The sequence below is a fragment of the Cygnus olor genome, chromosome 1 (genome assembly GCF_009769625.2).
Source record: "Cygnus olor isolate bCygOlo1 chromosome 1, bCygOlo1.pri.v2, whole genome shotgun sequence".
Taxonomy (NCBI): domain Eukaryota; kingdom Metazoa; phylum Chordata; class Aves; order Anseriformes; family Anatidae; genus Cygnus; species Cygnus olor.
Genome location: NC_049169.1, coordinates 146,440,204 through 146,456,891, shown reverse-complemented (window position 1 = coordinate 146,456,891; position 16,688 = coordinate 146,440,204). Strand labels below are relative to the sequence as shown.

At 36.9% G+C, this 16,688-nt stretch overlaps 1 protein-coding gene across 5 annotated transcripts in view; it reads right to left on the bottom strand.

Moving 5' to 3' along the window:
* The window catches only part of MYO16 (myosin XVI), a 387,593-nt gene that overhangs the window by 12,881 nt on the left and 358,024 nt on the right, over nucleotides 1-16,688 (bottom strand). For all 5 annotated transcript variants that reach the window (XM_040536892.1, XM_040536877.1, XM_040536885.1 and 2 more), the window contains 2 exons: nucleotides 12,663-12,821; nucleotides 6,194-6,285 (listed from right to left, as the gene is read on the bottom strand). In XM_040536892.1, coding sequence (XP_040392826.1) covers nucleotides 6,194-6,285; nucleotides 12,663-12,821 — 251 coding nt within the window. The remainder of the gene's footprint in view (nucleotides 1-6,193; nucleotides 6,286-12,662; nucleotides 12,822-16,688) is intronic.

Sequence of the window (16,688 nt, the reverse complement as noted above, 5' to 3'; positions counted from 1 at the left end):
TGAGGTACGGGACAACCGTCCCATTGAACTAAAATTTAAAGCAGCCTTTTATGGTGACCCATTGGCCATTGTGGCAGCCCAAGGAGAATAACTACATACCTTAGCCAAGCTCCTGAGCTTAGAGAGGGCAGAGGGATGCTTGGGAGGTTTTGTTTCCTTCTCCTCAACAGTCACAGCAGGGAAAAATGCAATGAGGATGAAGAAGTGGAAAGACGGAAAAGGGACCTCAAACATACAGGGAGCTGATCATGGCATCTACTGGTTCAAAGGAGGAGATTCTGCACTTTCCCTTTTGGAGTTCACAATGTAGTTCCAGAAGTCAGAATTAGGACATACTTGCTGAGGAGGGAAGCATTTGGCCACCAAACACCGCTAACACAGCAATACAAGATATGTGTACCTACTATAGTACACATTACCTCATAGTATTTAATACATAAGGTACATATTTTTGGCTGTAAGTCTTCTAAAAATAAAGCCGCACTGTGTTATAAGTCCTGATTTTTGTCTGTATGTGACATTAAAAGAAGAATTCTTTGATATTACTGTCAAAACAATAAAACAAAACACAATTTAGGGGGAAGTACTGATTCAGGTCGACGATAAATATGAAACACTCTGTGTCCTCTCTTGGATGTTATGTGTTTACAACGGCATTGGTGATTTTATTGTTATACCAGACTTGGTTGATTGCTACATTTTTCTTCAAACTGTTCCAAGATTACTTCCAGCTAATAGCCAAACCGGACAGACATTAATAACGAATGCTAGAGCCCAGTGTTTAGAAGCGTGACAATAGGCTGGGGGGTAGCAACGCATCACATTCTTGAGTATTCTTTTTTTTAAACTTCTGAACAGTCAACAAAAGAAGTGATTGGCAACAAATATTAAATCAAGTAGGAACAAAGGCAGCCCTTGAAACTATAATGAATATGCAGCTTTTTCTGAAGGAAGAGACTGCTGAAAGCAATGAGATTTCATGAAATAAGAGCTATGGCTTAAGCTATAATGAAACAATAAATACATTCTTCATGAATATGAAAAGACATTTCCAATTCTTCATTGTCAGGTGTTGGCTCCTATATTACTGCAATCTGCCAACCAGCACTATGGGGTTTAAACAAAACAGAAGAGATAAGACTGCAGATTTTTTAATATAACAATATGTGAAAAAAACACATCACTTTTTTTATCTTCTCTCTTACCTTTTGAGCACGTGACAGATAAAACATGTTTCACAGAAGTAGGTAACCACTACTATTAGGATAGCAAGCTGCTTGCTTATTTAAGTCTTGTTCTGGGAGCATTTCCATAGGATGTTGAATGCATATGACTGATTTCAAATAAGCCGACATTCAGTCATGAGAAAACTAAACTGCACAGAGAGGCTTTGCATCTGTTAATCAGAAATTTTCGACCTTTTTCCTCTGATAGGTATGGACACTGTGGCTGTGAACTAACTTGCATAGTAACCACCCTATAGGTGAAGGTTTATTAAAATTATTTGTATTTGGCGGAATATAAATATCACACTGATACATGTATGAAGATGAATGTCTCATCTGGAACATCACTTATGACTTTCTACTTTTTTAACTCCTTAGTGCTGCTCTCTTTTCTCCCCACTATGCTGTAATCTGACATTGGTTCTTTCTCTCCTCTTTTTTCCATCTTTCTTTTAGTTGTTTTTTTCTTTCTGTGTGGCTCTTCCTTCTTTCCTCTTTCTAAATCCCCTATTCCTATTACAGTCACTTTATACTTCTTCCAGTCTGTCTTCTCTGAATCATCCCTTAACTGGTGCCTGTTTTTCTCCCCACTCCCACCCCACACACAAGCTTATTAACACTCCAGTCTTTAATCTGCCCCTCATTCCCATCTGTTCTTTATCTCCAGGTTGTCCATTTTATCCCTTTACAGACAGACCATGTTGCTTCTTGCTGCCCACATAAGAAACAAGGAGTCTTTTAGCTGGTCTGCTTTTCTTTATTACACAGTGTCTTTCTCACACCACATCCCACTTCATAGCGAATGTTAATAACAACTTTAAAATATTTTTATCAAAAATAAAAAATACGGTCCTAAATCTGTGGAAAAGAAGACAGGGCTGCTTAGCTTTTGTGCAAGGTGCCAAAGACACAGTCCTGCTTTTGTTGTCAGTATTTTGTCTTGCTGATGTTTCTAATATGCCAAAGAACTTACACATCTCAACAGTCTTTATGCTCACATCTTTCAAACATATATGCTCACAGGAGCCACTGAGAACAGAGGAAGCAATAAATACTGTCCAGAGAAGAGAGTCCATTGGACTGGCTAAGGAACTGAGAAATTTTTGGTGTAAAAGGAACAGAGCACAGAGGCAATATTTTCTAAAGCTTTTTTTTAGTTTAGATGAGGTTTTGGTTTTTAGATCTTGTTAATTGATTTCAACATTTGTGGAGCCTCCAATATGCTTTGGATCACTTCCTGGGGTATGACTAAACACAAATAACTCTTGGTCATAACAAAATCTTCTACCTAGGCAAGATTATGGCACAAATGACCAGAAGCAGCATATTCCCCATTTTGGTGTTTTCTTTGACTCTGGAAGAAAATTATGGGGTAAGAATTCAAGACCACAGGTCCAAGCACATTGGAAAGTCCCAAACTGTTTAAAAAAATCACTGAAGAAATTGACAAGAGTCAGCATTTCAGTAATTTAAAATCAGTTATTTTAAATCAAGTTTGGACGTGTCAGTTTCCCAGTTTTCTAATGTTCAGGGAGCAAGCAGGTGAGCTGAAAAAAGGCTTTCTGCAGTAGCTGAGTCTGACGGACTGCTTGCAGCTGATGTATTTGGGTTTAGATGCTAAGAGCAAAGTAGGCTTTCCTGTAAGGGTGGATCTGGATATTGTTTCTTGCAGTGTTGTTTTGCTGTATAATTCTAGTTTATGTTTGAAGATTTTCTTGACTAAAATGTTTTGTTTTACAAAGAAAACATAAAATACATGGAGCCTAGCATCCTGGGTTGCTGAGAAGAATACGTGTGTTTCTTTGCTAGTAAATAGTTTCTTAAGGACCTATTATCTGAACAAAATAAAATACATGAAACTTTTGGATAACTGGTTCTGAGAGCTTTGATCCCCAAATCCAAGGTTCAGTTTTTGATATTACAGATTTATATCTGATGTTAAGTTCTTTATGTTTTATGTTGTGCTTACTTGCAATTTATAGATATAATCACTTGGAAATCTACAACTATACAGCCACAATACAATATGAAGGAAAAGGCATTAGTTAAAAAAATCATACTTTGCTGTTCACACTTTTTCTGATGAGACAAAAATCAAACTTTATTTTTAATTCTTTTCTTTTTTTTTTTTGGTAGCAGAATAAAGTAGAATTTTATTGTGTACATTTCAAATAAGAAATATTTTGGTAATATTTTAACATTTTTTTTTCAATTGTCTTTTTTCATCCTGTTAAAATAGACCTTTAAGGAATAATAGCCCTAGAAAATCATCATTTGTGGTCAAGACTGAACTTATTTTGTTTTCAATAGATTTCACTTTAGAGATGATAAGTAAAGTTGCTGAGTTCAAATCTGCATGATATTTTATACTGGTAATTGCTTCCAGAAGTATTTGTTAAGATTGATCATTATGATGCATGTTGACAGATACTGAGCTAAAGAATTTGCTCTCTGAAATGTGTAGGTTTGCAGTGTGTGGAAAGTTTCAGGCAGTGGCACAGGTAATTATCACCTGATGTGACAATATGATGGTACTGCAAGCTACAATACCTAAACTTTAGTTGGTTGTATACGAGCCTTGAGATCCTGTGACAAAAATGAAATTAACTCCTGTCACTTCAGGAAGGAACTAGCAGGGAGATATTAAAAAATACATAAATATTAGAAGTCCCTGAAGGCTAATGAACCATTTTCCTTTAGCTGAAATGACAGTGTCAGCCAAGAAACACGAGGACCCAGTCTATGTTTCTCTCTCTAAAGCAATTAGTCAATCAGTACCTTCAAAGATCTGTGAAACAATCTGTCCTATTTCATATGTCTGTACAAGAATTACTTTAAAGTGATAAGGTTATTGTATCAAAGCCTGGAAAAGAGTTTTACAATAGGGTTGTATGCTGTTAAGACTCACCCGCAGCCTGCTAAGAAATGTCAACTGTAATTAAAACCAATCATTTTCAGATATACGGCAGGCTTTTGAAATAGTGAAGAATTATTTTTACAGTAAGAATTTTCAGCCCTGTGAGCACAGACTATTTTTTTTTGTGGGAGGAAGATTTTTCTTTTTCTTTCTGCAGTACCATTTTGGAAGATGTTTATTCATTAAGGGAATTGTATCAAAAATCACTGAACTGCATGTTCCTTCTCTAAACTTGTCACAGTTCTTATTAAGGCTGCATTTAGGGATCGTCCCTGCATGTAATTCTGAGTACATGGCATGGAATATATTTTAAAGATTTGTGAGACATTTTGCCAACCATCTATTTACTGAAAAGTGACATTTCAAAGTACTGAACTGAAATTGTGTTAAGCTTTTGGCAAGTAGTGTTGGAAGAATCAAATATAGAAGTTTGCAAATGGTTAAAGACTTTCTTCTAAAATAAAGCATTTAAATGTTGCAGACTAATTTCACATAAGGATACAGTTTCCACTTGTAAAGATAAGAAGAGGAAAATTACTTCTCTAGGTCCAGTTCATTTAGCTCTCCATGTACTGTACTGAGGTAGTAACTTAAACGTGAGCCCCCTTGATCCCAGGCAAGCCCTTTTGCAACAGAGGTGTAAGGTTCTCCACAATGACTGTGTCTCACTGTGTGAGGTTTATCACTGCAGCAATGTCTGAGATTTGGGATTTTCATTCACTGGAGAGTGCTCCTTGGCCACTCTCATGCCGGATAAGGATTTGGTTGTTTATCAGAAATGTATAAATATACCATCTCCAGTTGTCCTTATAATCCCATACCCTCTTACCCTCTTATGGTGACCTGGAGATAGTAGGCCTGTCAGAGGGGTGTAGTGATGGCAAAGATTTGTTCATTTGCACAAGGAAGGTATGTGCCTGTGTGTGCCAGTGCAGTTCTGGCAGGGCTGTCATATATCTGATGAGATCAGCAAAGTGTTGAGTACTGCCTTGGCACAATTCTTCAGTTCAGAGTTAAGTGATGCAGTTTTGTCTGTGCTTTGGGAAGTGGGGCATAGAAACAAAATGTGAAGACTTCTGTACTAGTTTGCTCACATATTTAATCAGTTGCAACATACTGTTTTTCAAAGTTATGTTAACACCTAATATGATGCTGAAGGTTGAATCCCTTTCCTGTTGGAGCCAATGGACAAGGATTCATTCACTTTGTTATGGCCAGATTTTCGTAATGAAATCTCATCCGTCCCCCACAGAGAAAAACAAATAAACAAACAACAAACAAACAAACAGAAAAAAACAGCTTTTAAGTGTGATAAAGCACTTCCCTTACCTTCTGGTAGAATATTTTGGAAACTGTAGCATTGGTTACTGAGAGGTTTCTGTTGAGGAAATTCCTCTCAGCTCCAAAATATTTTCTTTTTGGACAATATTTAGCTTTATGGTAAAATTCTTACAATCTCACATAAAAAAAAAAAAGAGTCAGAAACACCGTTTTAGGAAAAGAAGGCATTAAGATAACAAGAAAATACACTAATGCTATTTAAGTGAAATAAAATTAAATTGCTTCAATGCCTTAATGCCTCAATTGGGTACTTAGAAAGTAAAGTGTTTCTCTTTATATACAGAATGCTAAAGTAAAGAAATAAGAAAATGTATTATGAAAAATTTTGTTCATTTTTGTTCATTTTATGCACATCAAAAAATTCTGTGTTGTTACTATTAAGTGGCATTAGCTAAACAGAAATTTTAATATACACAAAGTTTAAGCTTCACACTATGTCAGGACCTATTGTTGCTTAAATTGACACCGATATTTTGATTTTAATCATGCAGTATGGTTATCTTCACAATGGAAAAAAAAAAAGAGTATATTAATCATTGTCCTTAGCTCAGTACAAGCCTGTAAGAGAAGTCTGCATTTTTTAACACCCAACACATAGATTTGAATCAATAAAGCTTTCACCGTGCAGGCAGTACAAATTTTTACTCTCTTATGGAGTAAAAATTACTCTCTTTCACTGGTTCCATTAGACCATCGATGACATTTTTACCTGAGTAGTGTGGCTCTCTCTATGTCTTTGAATCGATGAGCCTGCTGTACTGCTGGCTGACAGTCTTGAATATTCATTTTCCTCTGGTAAACCTAAAGCAGAACAATAATAATTTATAATCTGACATTTATGCACTGGCTGATTTCAACACAAGATTCAAAATACCTTGATGTGTTTTACTGCAAAAGAATGAAATACATCTCACATTTGCCTGGGTATTTATTATTTCCATGCTTACTGAAGCTGGACATATTATTGTTTATCAAGCATAAATAGTATCATAGGTATGCATGCTGGTTTACAGAAGGAGCAATTGTACTGAAAGAGCCTACAAATAGCACTTTACCTATACACCGGCCAGGGGTTCCTCCTGCAATGCAGAAACCCCTGGCTCCTCTTCCCCTGGCTCCTTTTCGTCACAGAAGCAAGGCAAAGGGAATGGAAAACAGGTCCGTGGTCTGCTCTCGAATTAATGTCTCTAGTTGCAAGGGAAGTCGAGAGTAGCTCCAGGATTTACAACTTCATCTCATCAGTATAGTGGGTTTTTTGTTTGTTTGTTTGTTTTGTGTAATTTTTTACTTATTGTGCACTCTCCGTATGGGAATTAGATGCTCAAAATTTAGCCGTGTAAAAAGCAGTCATCCAGTGTAAAAGAGCCAGGCAGTCTCCCTCTGGAGACAAGAGAAACAAGCATCTCTGCATAGTGACCTCAGAGCAGGGCTCATGGCCAGCACCTCCCCATCGCTTCTGCTGGAGTGGGAAGACTATTCCCATAGCTATTACATTAGACTAGGTACCCACCTACCTTTTGGGTGTCTAAAACTAGAGAAGCTGAATCTGGGAATAGATATGTAACCATGAGATAAACAAAAATGAAGCAAATCCTACTGTTTGTATATTATACACAACATATTCAGAATTGTGATGGAAACAATTCAAAGTTAAATGCAATGAATCCTAAACTAATTATGAGATTATGTACTGTACTACCCATAGTTCAGTTTCATGTTCCTGTTCAGTTTCTTGTCCAATCATGAAACTACCATAAAAACACTCTATTGAAATATGCTTGTCCTACAAACCTCTATTTTCTGTATTAAAAATACTTACTTTTTTATTTTGATAAATGAACATTAACTCTTATATGGTTAGCAATATATGATTTAACTCACGTAAATATAAGTTGCATGAAAAGTCTCATAAAATAACCTGTTTCTGTGAGAGAAATAAAAGTTTTAAAGAGACTGAATGATCCTTATTCTCTTTTGGCCTCTTTCTCATTTTTAGTTTTCCCCTAACACTGGTGCATCTCCCCAGCTCTGTAGATAAGGACAGCAGCTTTATTTATATTGTTCTTCTGAATGAAGTTTGTGTAAACTATTTGGATCTTTTTCTACAGATTCACATCATCTGGACTTCTTTTGGACACACAAAGGCAGTGAAATGGTGGAAGCCCTGCTTGCAGCTCTGGAGACAGGACCAATCTTGGGAGAATCCAGCACTTCAGTCCTGTTCTGCCTGATGCAGAGAGGACATCTGACCCTGTTCTCTCATTGCTTTGAACTACCCATTATTTTGAGTTACAGTTCTTTCTTTTTTAAGGTATATATTGGAGCAAGGTCTGATACTTGTGGTCTCCAGCATTCTAGGTTTGTAAAACATATGTTACCCCTATTCCTTTCTTACATTTATTAAAGTCAGCAAGCAATCCCTATATTACAACTTTAAATTTCTCCTCAGCAAAATCACATATTTTTTGACAAATGAGATACTTGAAATAAATGTTTTTATTTATTTGGAATTTCCCCCCCAAAATCCATTTTTGTCAACACAAACCGAATCCTTTTTTTTTTTTTTTTAATTAGTTCCTGAACTAATAATGTATTCACATGGATTCATTTCGTATATATCTCAAACACAATAAAAAGTTGTCTATTATTTAATTCAAAATGCCTTTTAAAGTATGTGTTATTAATCTAACTCAAATACAATATATATTGTAAAATATTTTCATGATTCTAGACACCATAAATGAATGAAAAACTTTCCTAGGCCAGCAATATCCTTTTGGAAAAGATACTGCTTTTGCACTGTATTCATACACTTTAGAATCTATGGTGCATGACAGCCTTGAGCTAATAATAAGGTTATCAATGATTTTCTGTTTATTCCTATGAAAAGCACTTTGATAAGCAGCCTTATCAAGTAAGTAAAGTTTCCATGTACAGCAACAGCACGTCAGCACAGACATGGAAAGCAGAGGCTTGGTGGAGTTTGGAAAGATAAATGGAGTAGTTGATCGAACTCTAAAAGTTTTCCTTTACGTACACCTAAGTAAATATTAGGATACCACAGCTGTGCACTGAATAAGACCTTGCTTAATTCAGCACAAGGTTGGAAGCATCAGTTTAGCAGGGGCAGGCATAGAACTACAAGAACATAATCTAATGAGAGGTTCAGGCTGGAGCATAAATTATGACATAAGGACTGGGATTTCTTGAAACTCGAAGTAAGTCTAATTGTGATTTTTTTGGAAAAATTCTGCTTTGTAAGGTTACTGAAATTATACACGTTGGTGACAATGACAGCAGGGAATATGATTCAATCAATAATCTGCGACTGGGGAAGTTAAACAAAAGAAATGTATTCCAATATTTTCTTGTAATAAGAATACAGCCTTGTCCCAATCAACATGTATCTTCAAACTAGAAATACAATCTTTTACTCACTTGCCCCCATAATGCATTTTCCATACTGCTTCAAAGGAAGGTCCCACACTCAAACCCTGATCTTCTTACTACACTCCCTTCTTCCCATGCCTGCCCTGCTCTCATATGCTGCTCTTACGATCCTTCAGATAAATGGCTTGCATCTCAAAATTATTGAGATCTAGACCACTGGACATCTAGAGGTGCTTCTGTGGTTCCAGAGAACCTCTAGTCTCAAAGGCTCCACTTCCCCAGAACTAGGGGGCCTGCACCTCCTGACCTCCAGCATATTTTGCAATTCAACAGCAACATCAAAGATGCTCTGGATCTTTACAACTGTGACCACAAATCATAACCCAAACCTTCTACCTTTCTCCATGATTCCGTATCCACACACAGGTTCGATCTACTGATAAGCTCCACTCGACACATTGGCTGCTACAGTGTAAAAGAGGTATCACCAGGAAAGGCAAGGAGGTGATGTAAGACACTGCACTCAACAGCATGTAGCCTGTGTCATGGGGACATGCCCCTTTTCTGTCAGGTTGTCTGCTGTGACGCTTCTCCCATTCTATGTGCAGATGAGAACCTGTGGCCTAAATCTAAGACTTGGGTTAAGTTTCAAAAAAATGTACAGCAAACTGTAGTCCACAGGTGACCCGCTTAGACAGAATGGCTACCTTCTTGACAGATGAACTTAGATGAGACTAATCCCCTCACCAGAATAATGCGTAGGACTCTTGGGGAAACAGACAGGTTCTTGACAGTTACTCCTATGCTGATCAGCATAAACTAGACAGTGACTCCTCTCATGTGTATCTCCTCACCACGAACAGGGGACCTCGGTTATAACTGAAGGGAAGAGGAATAACCAGAGAGGCTTCCTTTGAGGGACAGCAAGGTGCCAATGGAGCTGGATGCATGCATGGCACAGTGTGAAGTGTGTGCCTGCACGACCACTGGGCAGGATGCAGCACAATGCTGCCAGAGTGGTCTCCTTTGGTCCAACAGGACTGTGTCATCTGTACAGTAGCTACTTCAGTTTTCAGTTGGATCACACTGGGTTAAGTACCTCTACAACACACTCCACTGGGGGTAAAAAAGTGTCATGTATAACATAAAAGATTACTATAAGCTTTATAATTACTCTTCGTGCTTGGACAAGAAAATAGAAGAAAAAAAAAAAGCTTTCTTTTAGAACAAAACTGTAAATATGGAAGGTTTGTGGAAGAAAACTAAAAAAGTACTCTGGAAGAAAACTAAAAAAGTACTCTGTACTACGTTCATAGCACAGAGGTGTAGAAAACTGTTACTACTAATATTAAAGATAAACTAAAGAAGAAGAGGATTACTTTACATAAAATGAAGAAGAAACTTCTATTAAAATTCCAAGCAAACAGCAGTGCCAGATATTAAACTCAGCTTGTGAAAGCAACACAGCATTAATCTATTTGGAAGCTGAGCCAGCTAGCTTTTTAGCTGCTTACTAATGATTTTCTAAAGAATTCATCAGGTTAGAAGATTAACATCTTGGTCAAGTTGATTATCCTTATGACCATAGTGACTTTAAGTTTCATGATGCTTCAGAGAAGTGGTGCTGACACTTTGCTTCATTCATGACAGCAAACAACTAGTCATATTTAAAAAATTGCCTCTGTATTAACTCACTTGAGTAACACATGAATCTGGATTTTAGTTCTAACAATAAAAAGTAGAGTATATAGTTCCACTGTGTAACAGTGGGAAGCAAATTATTGTATGCTCAAGAGTTTTGTAATCTCAGCATCAACTAATTAATAATACATTTCAAGTTTTATTTTCCTGAAAGCTAGCTTGTATACACTAACAGTAATGAAAAAGTATTTAACATGGAAATATCTTATGACACATTAAAAAATACTAGTGTTAACCTAGAGATATCCAAAAAGACAGATTTTGAAATCATGATGAATCCTGGAAGGAATACTTTTTCTTTTAAGCAAACTGGCAAGCTGTTTTTCAGGTCATGTAATCTAAGTAGTTAGGAAGTATGAAGTTTTCCATATTGTTAATTTTTTCAATTATTATTAATGCTATCTAAAAAACTAGAATTCTGTACCACAAAATTTATTTTTTGATTTTGGTCTGTATCAGGGTAAAACTAAAGCTTTTCTAGAACAGTCTAATAGACAAAATGTAGATTTGAACCTTATAATATCACAAATGATGTTAATTCTTTACCCAGTGGGATACTGCAAGACCTAAAGGGACGTTTTTTCTGCTCATAGTATACAGTAAATACCAAAACCATTCCTTATGAAAGCTGCATCGAAATTGGCAATCTTCCATTGAAACTTTGAGTTTGATGAATCAGTGTTTTTAATGGAAAAAATATCTTACTGGAAAATTCCACTGCACAACATTACACCTTTATGATTAAACTTTCCGTTTACAAATAGTTTAAAAATAATTAGTTTATGCATAATAGATACTGTGTATTATCAATAATAGCCCTGGCTACTAGCAGTTGCAAATACACTAATAAAAAACTTCACACAAATAATTATAAGCACACATCTCGCCTACTAGTTGGCCTTTTATTTAAGCAATGACCATTTATTTCAGTAACTGCGATCATTTACTAACTCAACTATAATCATCACAAATTATAAACATAAATCATCACTTCATTTCTAAGCTGAAAGAAACACAGCTCTTGTGATTAAACTCCCAGTTAAGGGATCTGGGGATAAAATGGTTGCTCTTATAAAAAGCTGGTCTCCCACAGGTCCCATTAGGACATCAGAATATATGATTAAAATCCTACATAGAAAAGAATCAAAGCCTTGCTCTACCCACAGATTTTGTGTTGCTATAACAGTCTGACTGTTATACATATCAAAAATATGTTCCCTCCTCCCTAAATTGTTATATTGATACAAATGGGGAAAAGTTAGAATGGACAAAGATGCCTTTTTCTTCTATTACAGTGCGTTCCCAGTTCCACACAGGAATGAATGCACCTTTACACTCCTGTAACTCAGACTGGAAGACGTTTTTACTTTGATTATCAGAGAGAACAGGAAGAATTATTTTGGCAGAATAAATTTTCTTGGGAAAAAAAAAAGAATTATTTAATTTTGAAATGCTTCATTTCAAATAATAAAGCTTGATTTTTTCATTTCAAAGCTTTTCCATTTTTTGAAAATTTTGACAAAACACTTGTTCCTCCACATCCCATTGAAATAAATACTTTCTATTTGTCTTATTTATATTCATACCATACTTTTGTATTTGTATGATATGGTTTTATGCAACAGAGGTGTTATATCCTTAGGATTATGTTTATAGGACCTTGAAAGATTTCATTTGGTCATTGTTCTTGCCCCATTTTGATCATCTTATTGCAATTATAAACAATTTGCCATTCACTAGCAAGGCACTTGCACCAGTGGGAGATTCTGATTTTCCATTTTCTGTTCAATTTTTATTGATTATAGGGTCAAAAGTCTCAAATCTCTGTTCTCCATGCCTTGGGTTACTTACAGACTTGGAGCTGAGGTAATTACAAATTCCTCATCAGAAGTTGTTTTATTTTCTTCACATTCAGCTTTTATTGGAGAGGGGCTTATCAGTTCATACATATGAAGTTAAGCCAGTTCCAGAAACACAGATATTTCACAACTGAAGAGATCCAGCTTGACTATATCTTAAAGAGCTCATTGAAAGATGCACTTCAGCAATTTTATGTTAGAAGAGCTTTGGGATTAAAAAATGCTTACCATTTGATACTGAATTTCCATTTTCAGCAGTCACAGAACTGGACAGTGGATTAGATGACTGAGTTCCATGGTTATTTGCATTTTTATCCTGGGTTTCTGATCCAATATCTGATGCATTTGGATCTTCCCTGCTCCTCAAGTTCAGATTAGTTTCAGCACCTGTCACAGAGAAAAAGCTTGTCAGCTTCCTATTTCCTACTGGCTTTTGCACATAAGTAGACAAAACTAATACAAAGAAACCAAATTTATCAAATTACTTTAGTTAAGTACTACATTCACTAGACCGGTCACAAATGTGGAAGATTTAAGTCAGTGATTTTTGCAGGGTTCTTCTTTGTTCCACCAATAGCTAAAATTTATGAAATTGAAAGGCATTAACAAAATTTCATTTGTACTGTTCCTTTACATCAGCTGATAAAACTCAACACGTTTGTGTTGACCCTATTTCAGGTTCTATGTCTATGTCACAGGAGTTCATATACTGCTGTCATCACTGCAATGTCTTTCACCATTGTATTAGGTGATATGAGCACCAGCTATAACACGGCTTTATTTTGTTTCTCTTATTTCTAAGAAATGAAATCGCCTTTAATACAAAACCATACGTAGCAAGATTCCTGCCAGCAGGGCCTCCATGTGGGCACTATTTACCATGTGTCAAGGCTCTCCAGCCATCAACTGTCACCTTCTATAACGTTCCAGGTTTTCATGTTAAATTTATTTTGCCTTCTAGTTAAATTTCTTCAAGATACCAAGAGGAGCCCTGATCCTGTAGGACATCACAGGCTGCATACAATGCACAAGTATTTCTCCAAAGAGAAGGGCAAAACTCTTCTCTTCTTCCCCCCTTGACTGATGGCACATCTCCACAAAGCAGAAGAGCTCACCACAAAGTGCCCTGAACTGGCCCCAAGCTTACTGGGCTTTGTCAGCCATCAGGCATGCCACACGATGGTTCCCACTGCAGTTCAGAGGCTTGAGGGGACTCAGAGCTGGGAGACAAGACCGTGAATGGATGGGGATGGCAGGAGGGAGCCGCACTGCATGTCTGGCATCCCAGGCTATCCTTACTCTGCCCTCTGTGGAAGGGCTGATGAGACTGCATTAAATGCTGCACTGGCAAGGCTATTCAGTTCTTGGTGGATTTCTGTCTCTTTTCTGTCTTTCCGTAAGTTTGGTGGTGAACACCCTGTTTCCTTGCCATAATGAGGTTTCTTTCAGAGAAGACAAAGATGAATTCTGTTTCCTCTCTGCCTAGCTCCATTTCAGCTTCCCTAACTCCCTCCACCCCCTCTGAGAGCTGGCGTTAGCTGCGGGTCTGACGCACAGTCGCTGACACGGGTGCAGAGGCCCTCATTTAGCACTCTAAAATGGAAACATTTCCTCTGTGACAGCTATCAAAGAGCTATTCTTTGCTTTCGGTTGGGTCTTCTTAAGCCTTGTCATAATAACAGCAACAACCAACGAAGGTCAAAAGACTAGCTATTAAAACCAACATTACAGCATTTATCCATAATTCCAGTGACATCCTCAGCTCTCCCAAAGATGCAATACATCTTTGTAAGTCCTAAGCACATGAGCATTTTTCAAGGGAAAAGGAAAAACACTTTTTCATCAGGTAACAGATACTTTGCCTTCAGATTTTCATACCTAATGCTGAGTGCATGCTCAATTTTTCATTTTCATGCCTTAACTGAAAAAAATCCAAGGTTACAAAGCACTAACATTTTTAAAATGAATTAACAACATGAAAACGATACTTCCAGTATGGTTGACTTGAAATGTTTCCTTTCATTGAAATGGCCTTTCTTAGCTGTGTTTAGCTTTCAGTTACCTAACTCTGAATCTTTCTTAACATTTCCTTTTCTAACAAAAAAGCTGTCTTGAAAAGTCAAAAAGTTCATTTCCAAGCTGTCAGAATAAAACATTTCAATGTTTTTTTATTCCCTTCCTTGCCCTCATTCCCTGATCCTTATTTGTTGCCAGATCTGATTGGAGTGTTTCAGTGGTGCTGTTTCATAAACTGCATATTTAGGCAAATGTGCTATGCACTGAAAAAATTAGGCCAGCTCTACCCACAGTAACTGATTTGGGGCAGGCGATAGAAAGGGAGTCTGAGCTAGAAAATGCATGCAATACAATTATAAGAGCATGCCTGACTTAGCTTTTGTACAAGCAAGTTGACTGAAAAATGCATCTTTGCAGCTTGTATTAAATTTGTCTGAAAAGGAAATGTCACTTTTAGATGTTAATAGTCAGTGCACTTGCCTATAGATCATAATCCACCTACATAATTATTGTGCCACGTTTTACATAAAGAGTCTCAGGGGAAGTGGCTAGGATCCTTATTTTTCTTGATATCCAAAAGATTTATTGATTTGCCTGACATCTGCAATTCATTTGATTGTTGAAGTGGAAAGACATTTTCTTGCATTCCTACTTTGTAGAAGTCTTTTGTTTCATAGGTACATTGGTATCTTTTCACAGCATTCATGAAACGGTCTTGGAAAAAGAAAAGAAAAGATTATCTTTTCTCCATTGTACGTGTAAGATGAAATACTACAAAACATTGTGGATAGCTGCTATTGATCTAAAACATCATCATAAATTGGCAGAAACAAGTAGTGGACAAATATGCAACATATCTGTTGGGACAGCTATCTAAATAGAGATCTGTTATCCCATTTGCTCTATTCAATCATTGTAAGAAATGCACATCTTCATTTGCTAAATAAAAGAATCTTACAGAGAAAATACACTCCACAGTGCCTTATTTTCTTTCTCTCAGAGGTGAGAAAGAAGTCCATATTTTGTTTCAAAATAATCTGGATTATACAAAGGTACTTGCGCTAATTTTCAGTATAATGGGCATCTTCATCTCCTTCTTGGAGCAGTCATGTGAGTCTTTGGAAAAAGTGTAAACACATATGTTGGCTAACTTCTAAAAGACTCCTGGAGAAGCTGGAGTTTATCCCTAGCAAAAAAAAAAAAAACCCTCTTTATTTATTTTGGGCTTTGTGTAAGTTGGGTGAGTTTTTTAAGAAAATCTTTTCTATACATAAGATAATAAGAGAATGTTTTAGTCAGGTGTAACCAGGGTACTGTCCCTGTGCTGCAAAACTTATATCGGGCAATCCAGGCTGGAAGGAACCTCAGGAGGTCCCTAGTGAATCCCCTGGGACTTTATCTTCTGCTCTGGGGTATCCCTCTCTTCTGCCTCCCCACTGCCTAAAATATCTCTGAGTATAACAAACATGTCTCCTGACTTTCTGTCAAAACAGCTCTGTTCCACATTGTGTGCCATTGCACAGGGGCAACTATAAAAGATATAGGAAGCACTCTGGTAACACTGAAGACTTACAGGAAGGTTCCCCAATTCTAATTTTATCCATCAAATATTGGTCTGAAATTCACTTCACCCTCACGTTATCTCAGTCATCTGATATAAAAATTTGAACATTTCTCAACATTAAAGTCAGCTTCCCCCTGCCGCCATGAATCCCTGCAGAAACAAGTATGCACTGCTCTCTCATCCCTTATCAACTTTCTGGAACTATAATAAACACATCAGGAGAGAGTAAAAGAAAAAACAGTGGTTCTTACAGTTGTACATCTTCAGCAACCCAAGCTTTTTGTGCAGACTTGTACTCTGCTGTTCTCACCAAATGGATGGATTATCTACCAGAAGTTTCCACTATTTTTTTAATATATATATACACATATATATAGATTTTAGTAACAGAATCTGAGCAGTTGCCAGCCATTTGAATGTTCCTTGAAGAGTCATCTGTGCCTACTTGTGAGAGACTAGCTACAGAGAGCTGTAAGAGCATGGTGGGAGTTCATGATTATAAAAGGAATGCAAGCTTCAAGTGAAAACCTACAGACTGTTTGCAACAGCGAATAGCATTTGGATTATTGTTCTGGCAAACTCAACTTGCCAAAAAGGTATCTCTGACTCAGTCAAATTCTGCTCTGACTAATTTTGCAGTTAATGAGGATGTATGGACTATGAGGATGCATGGA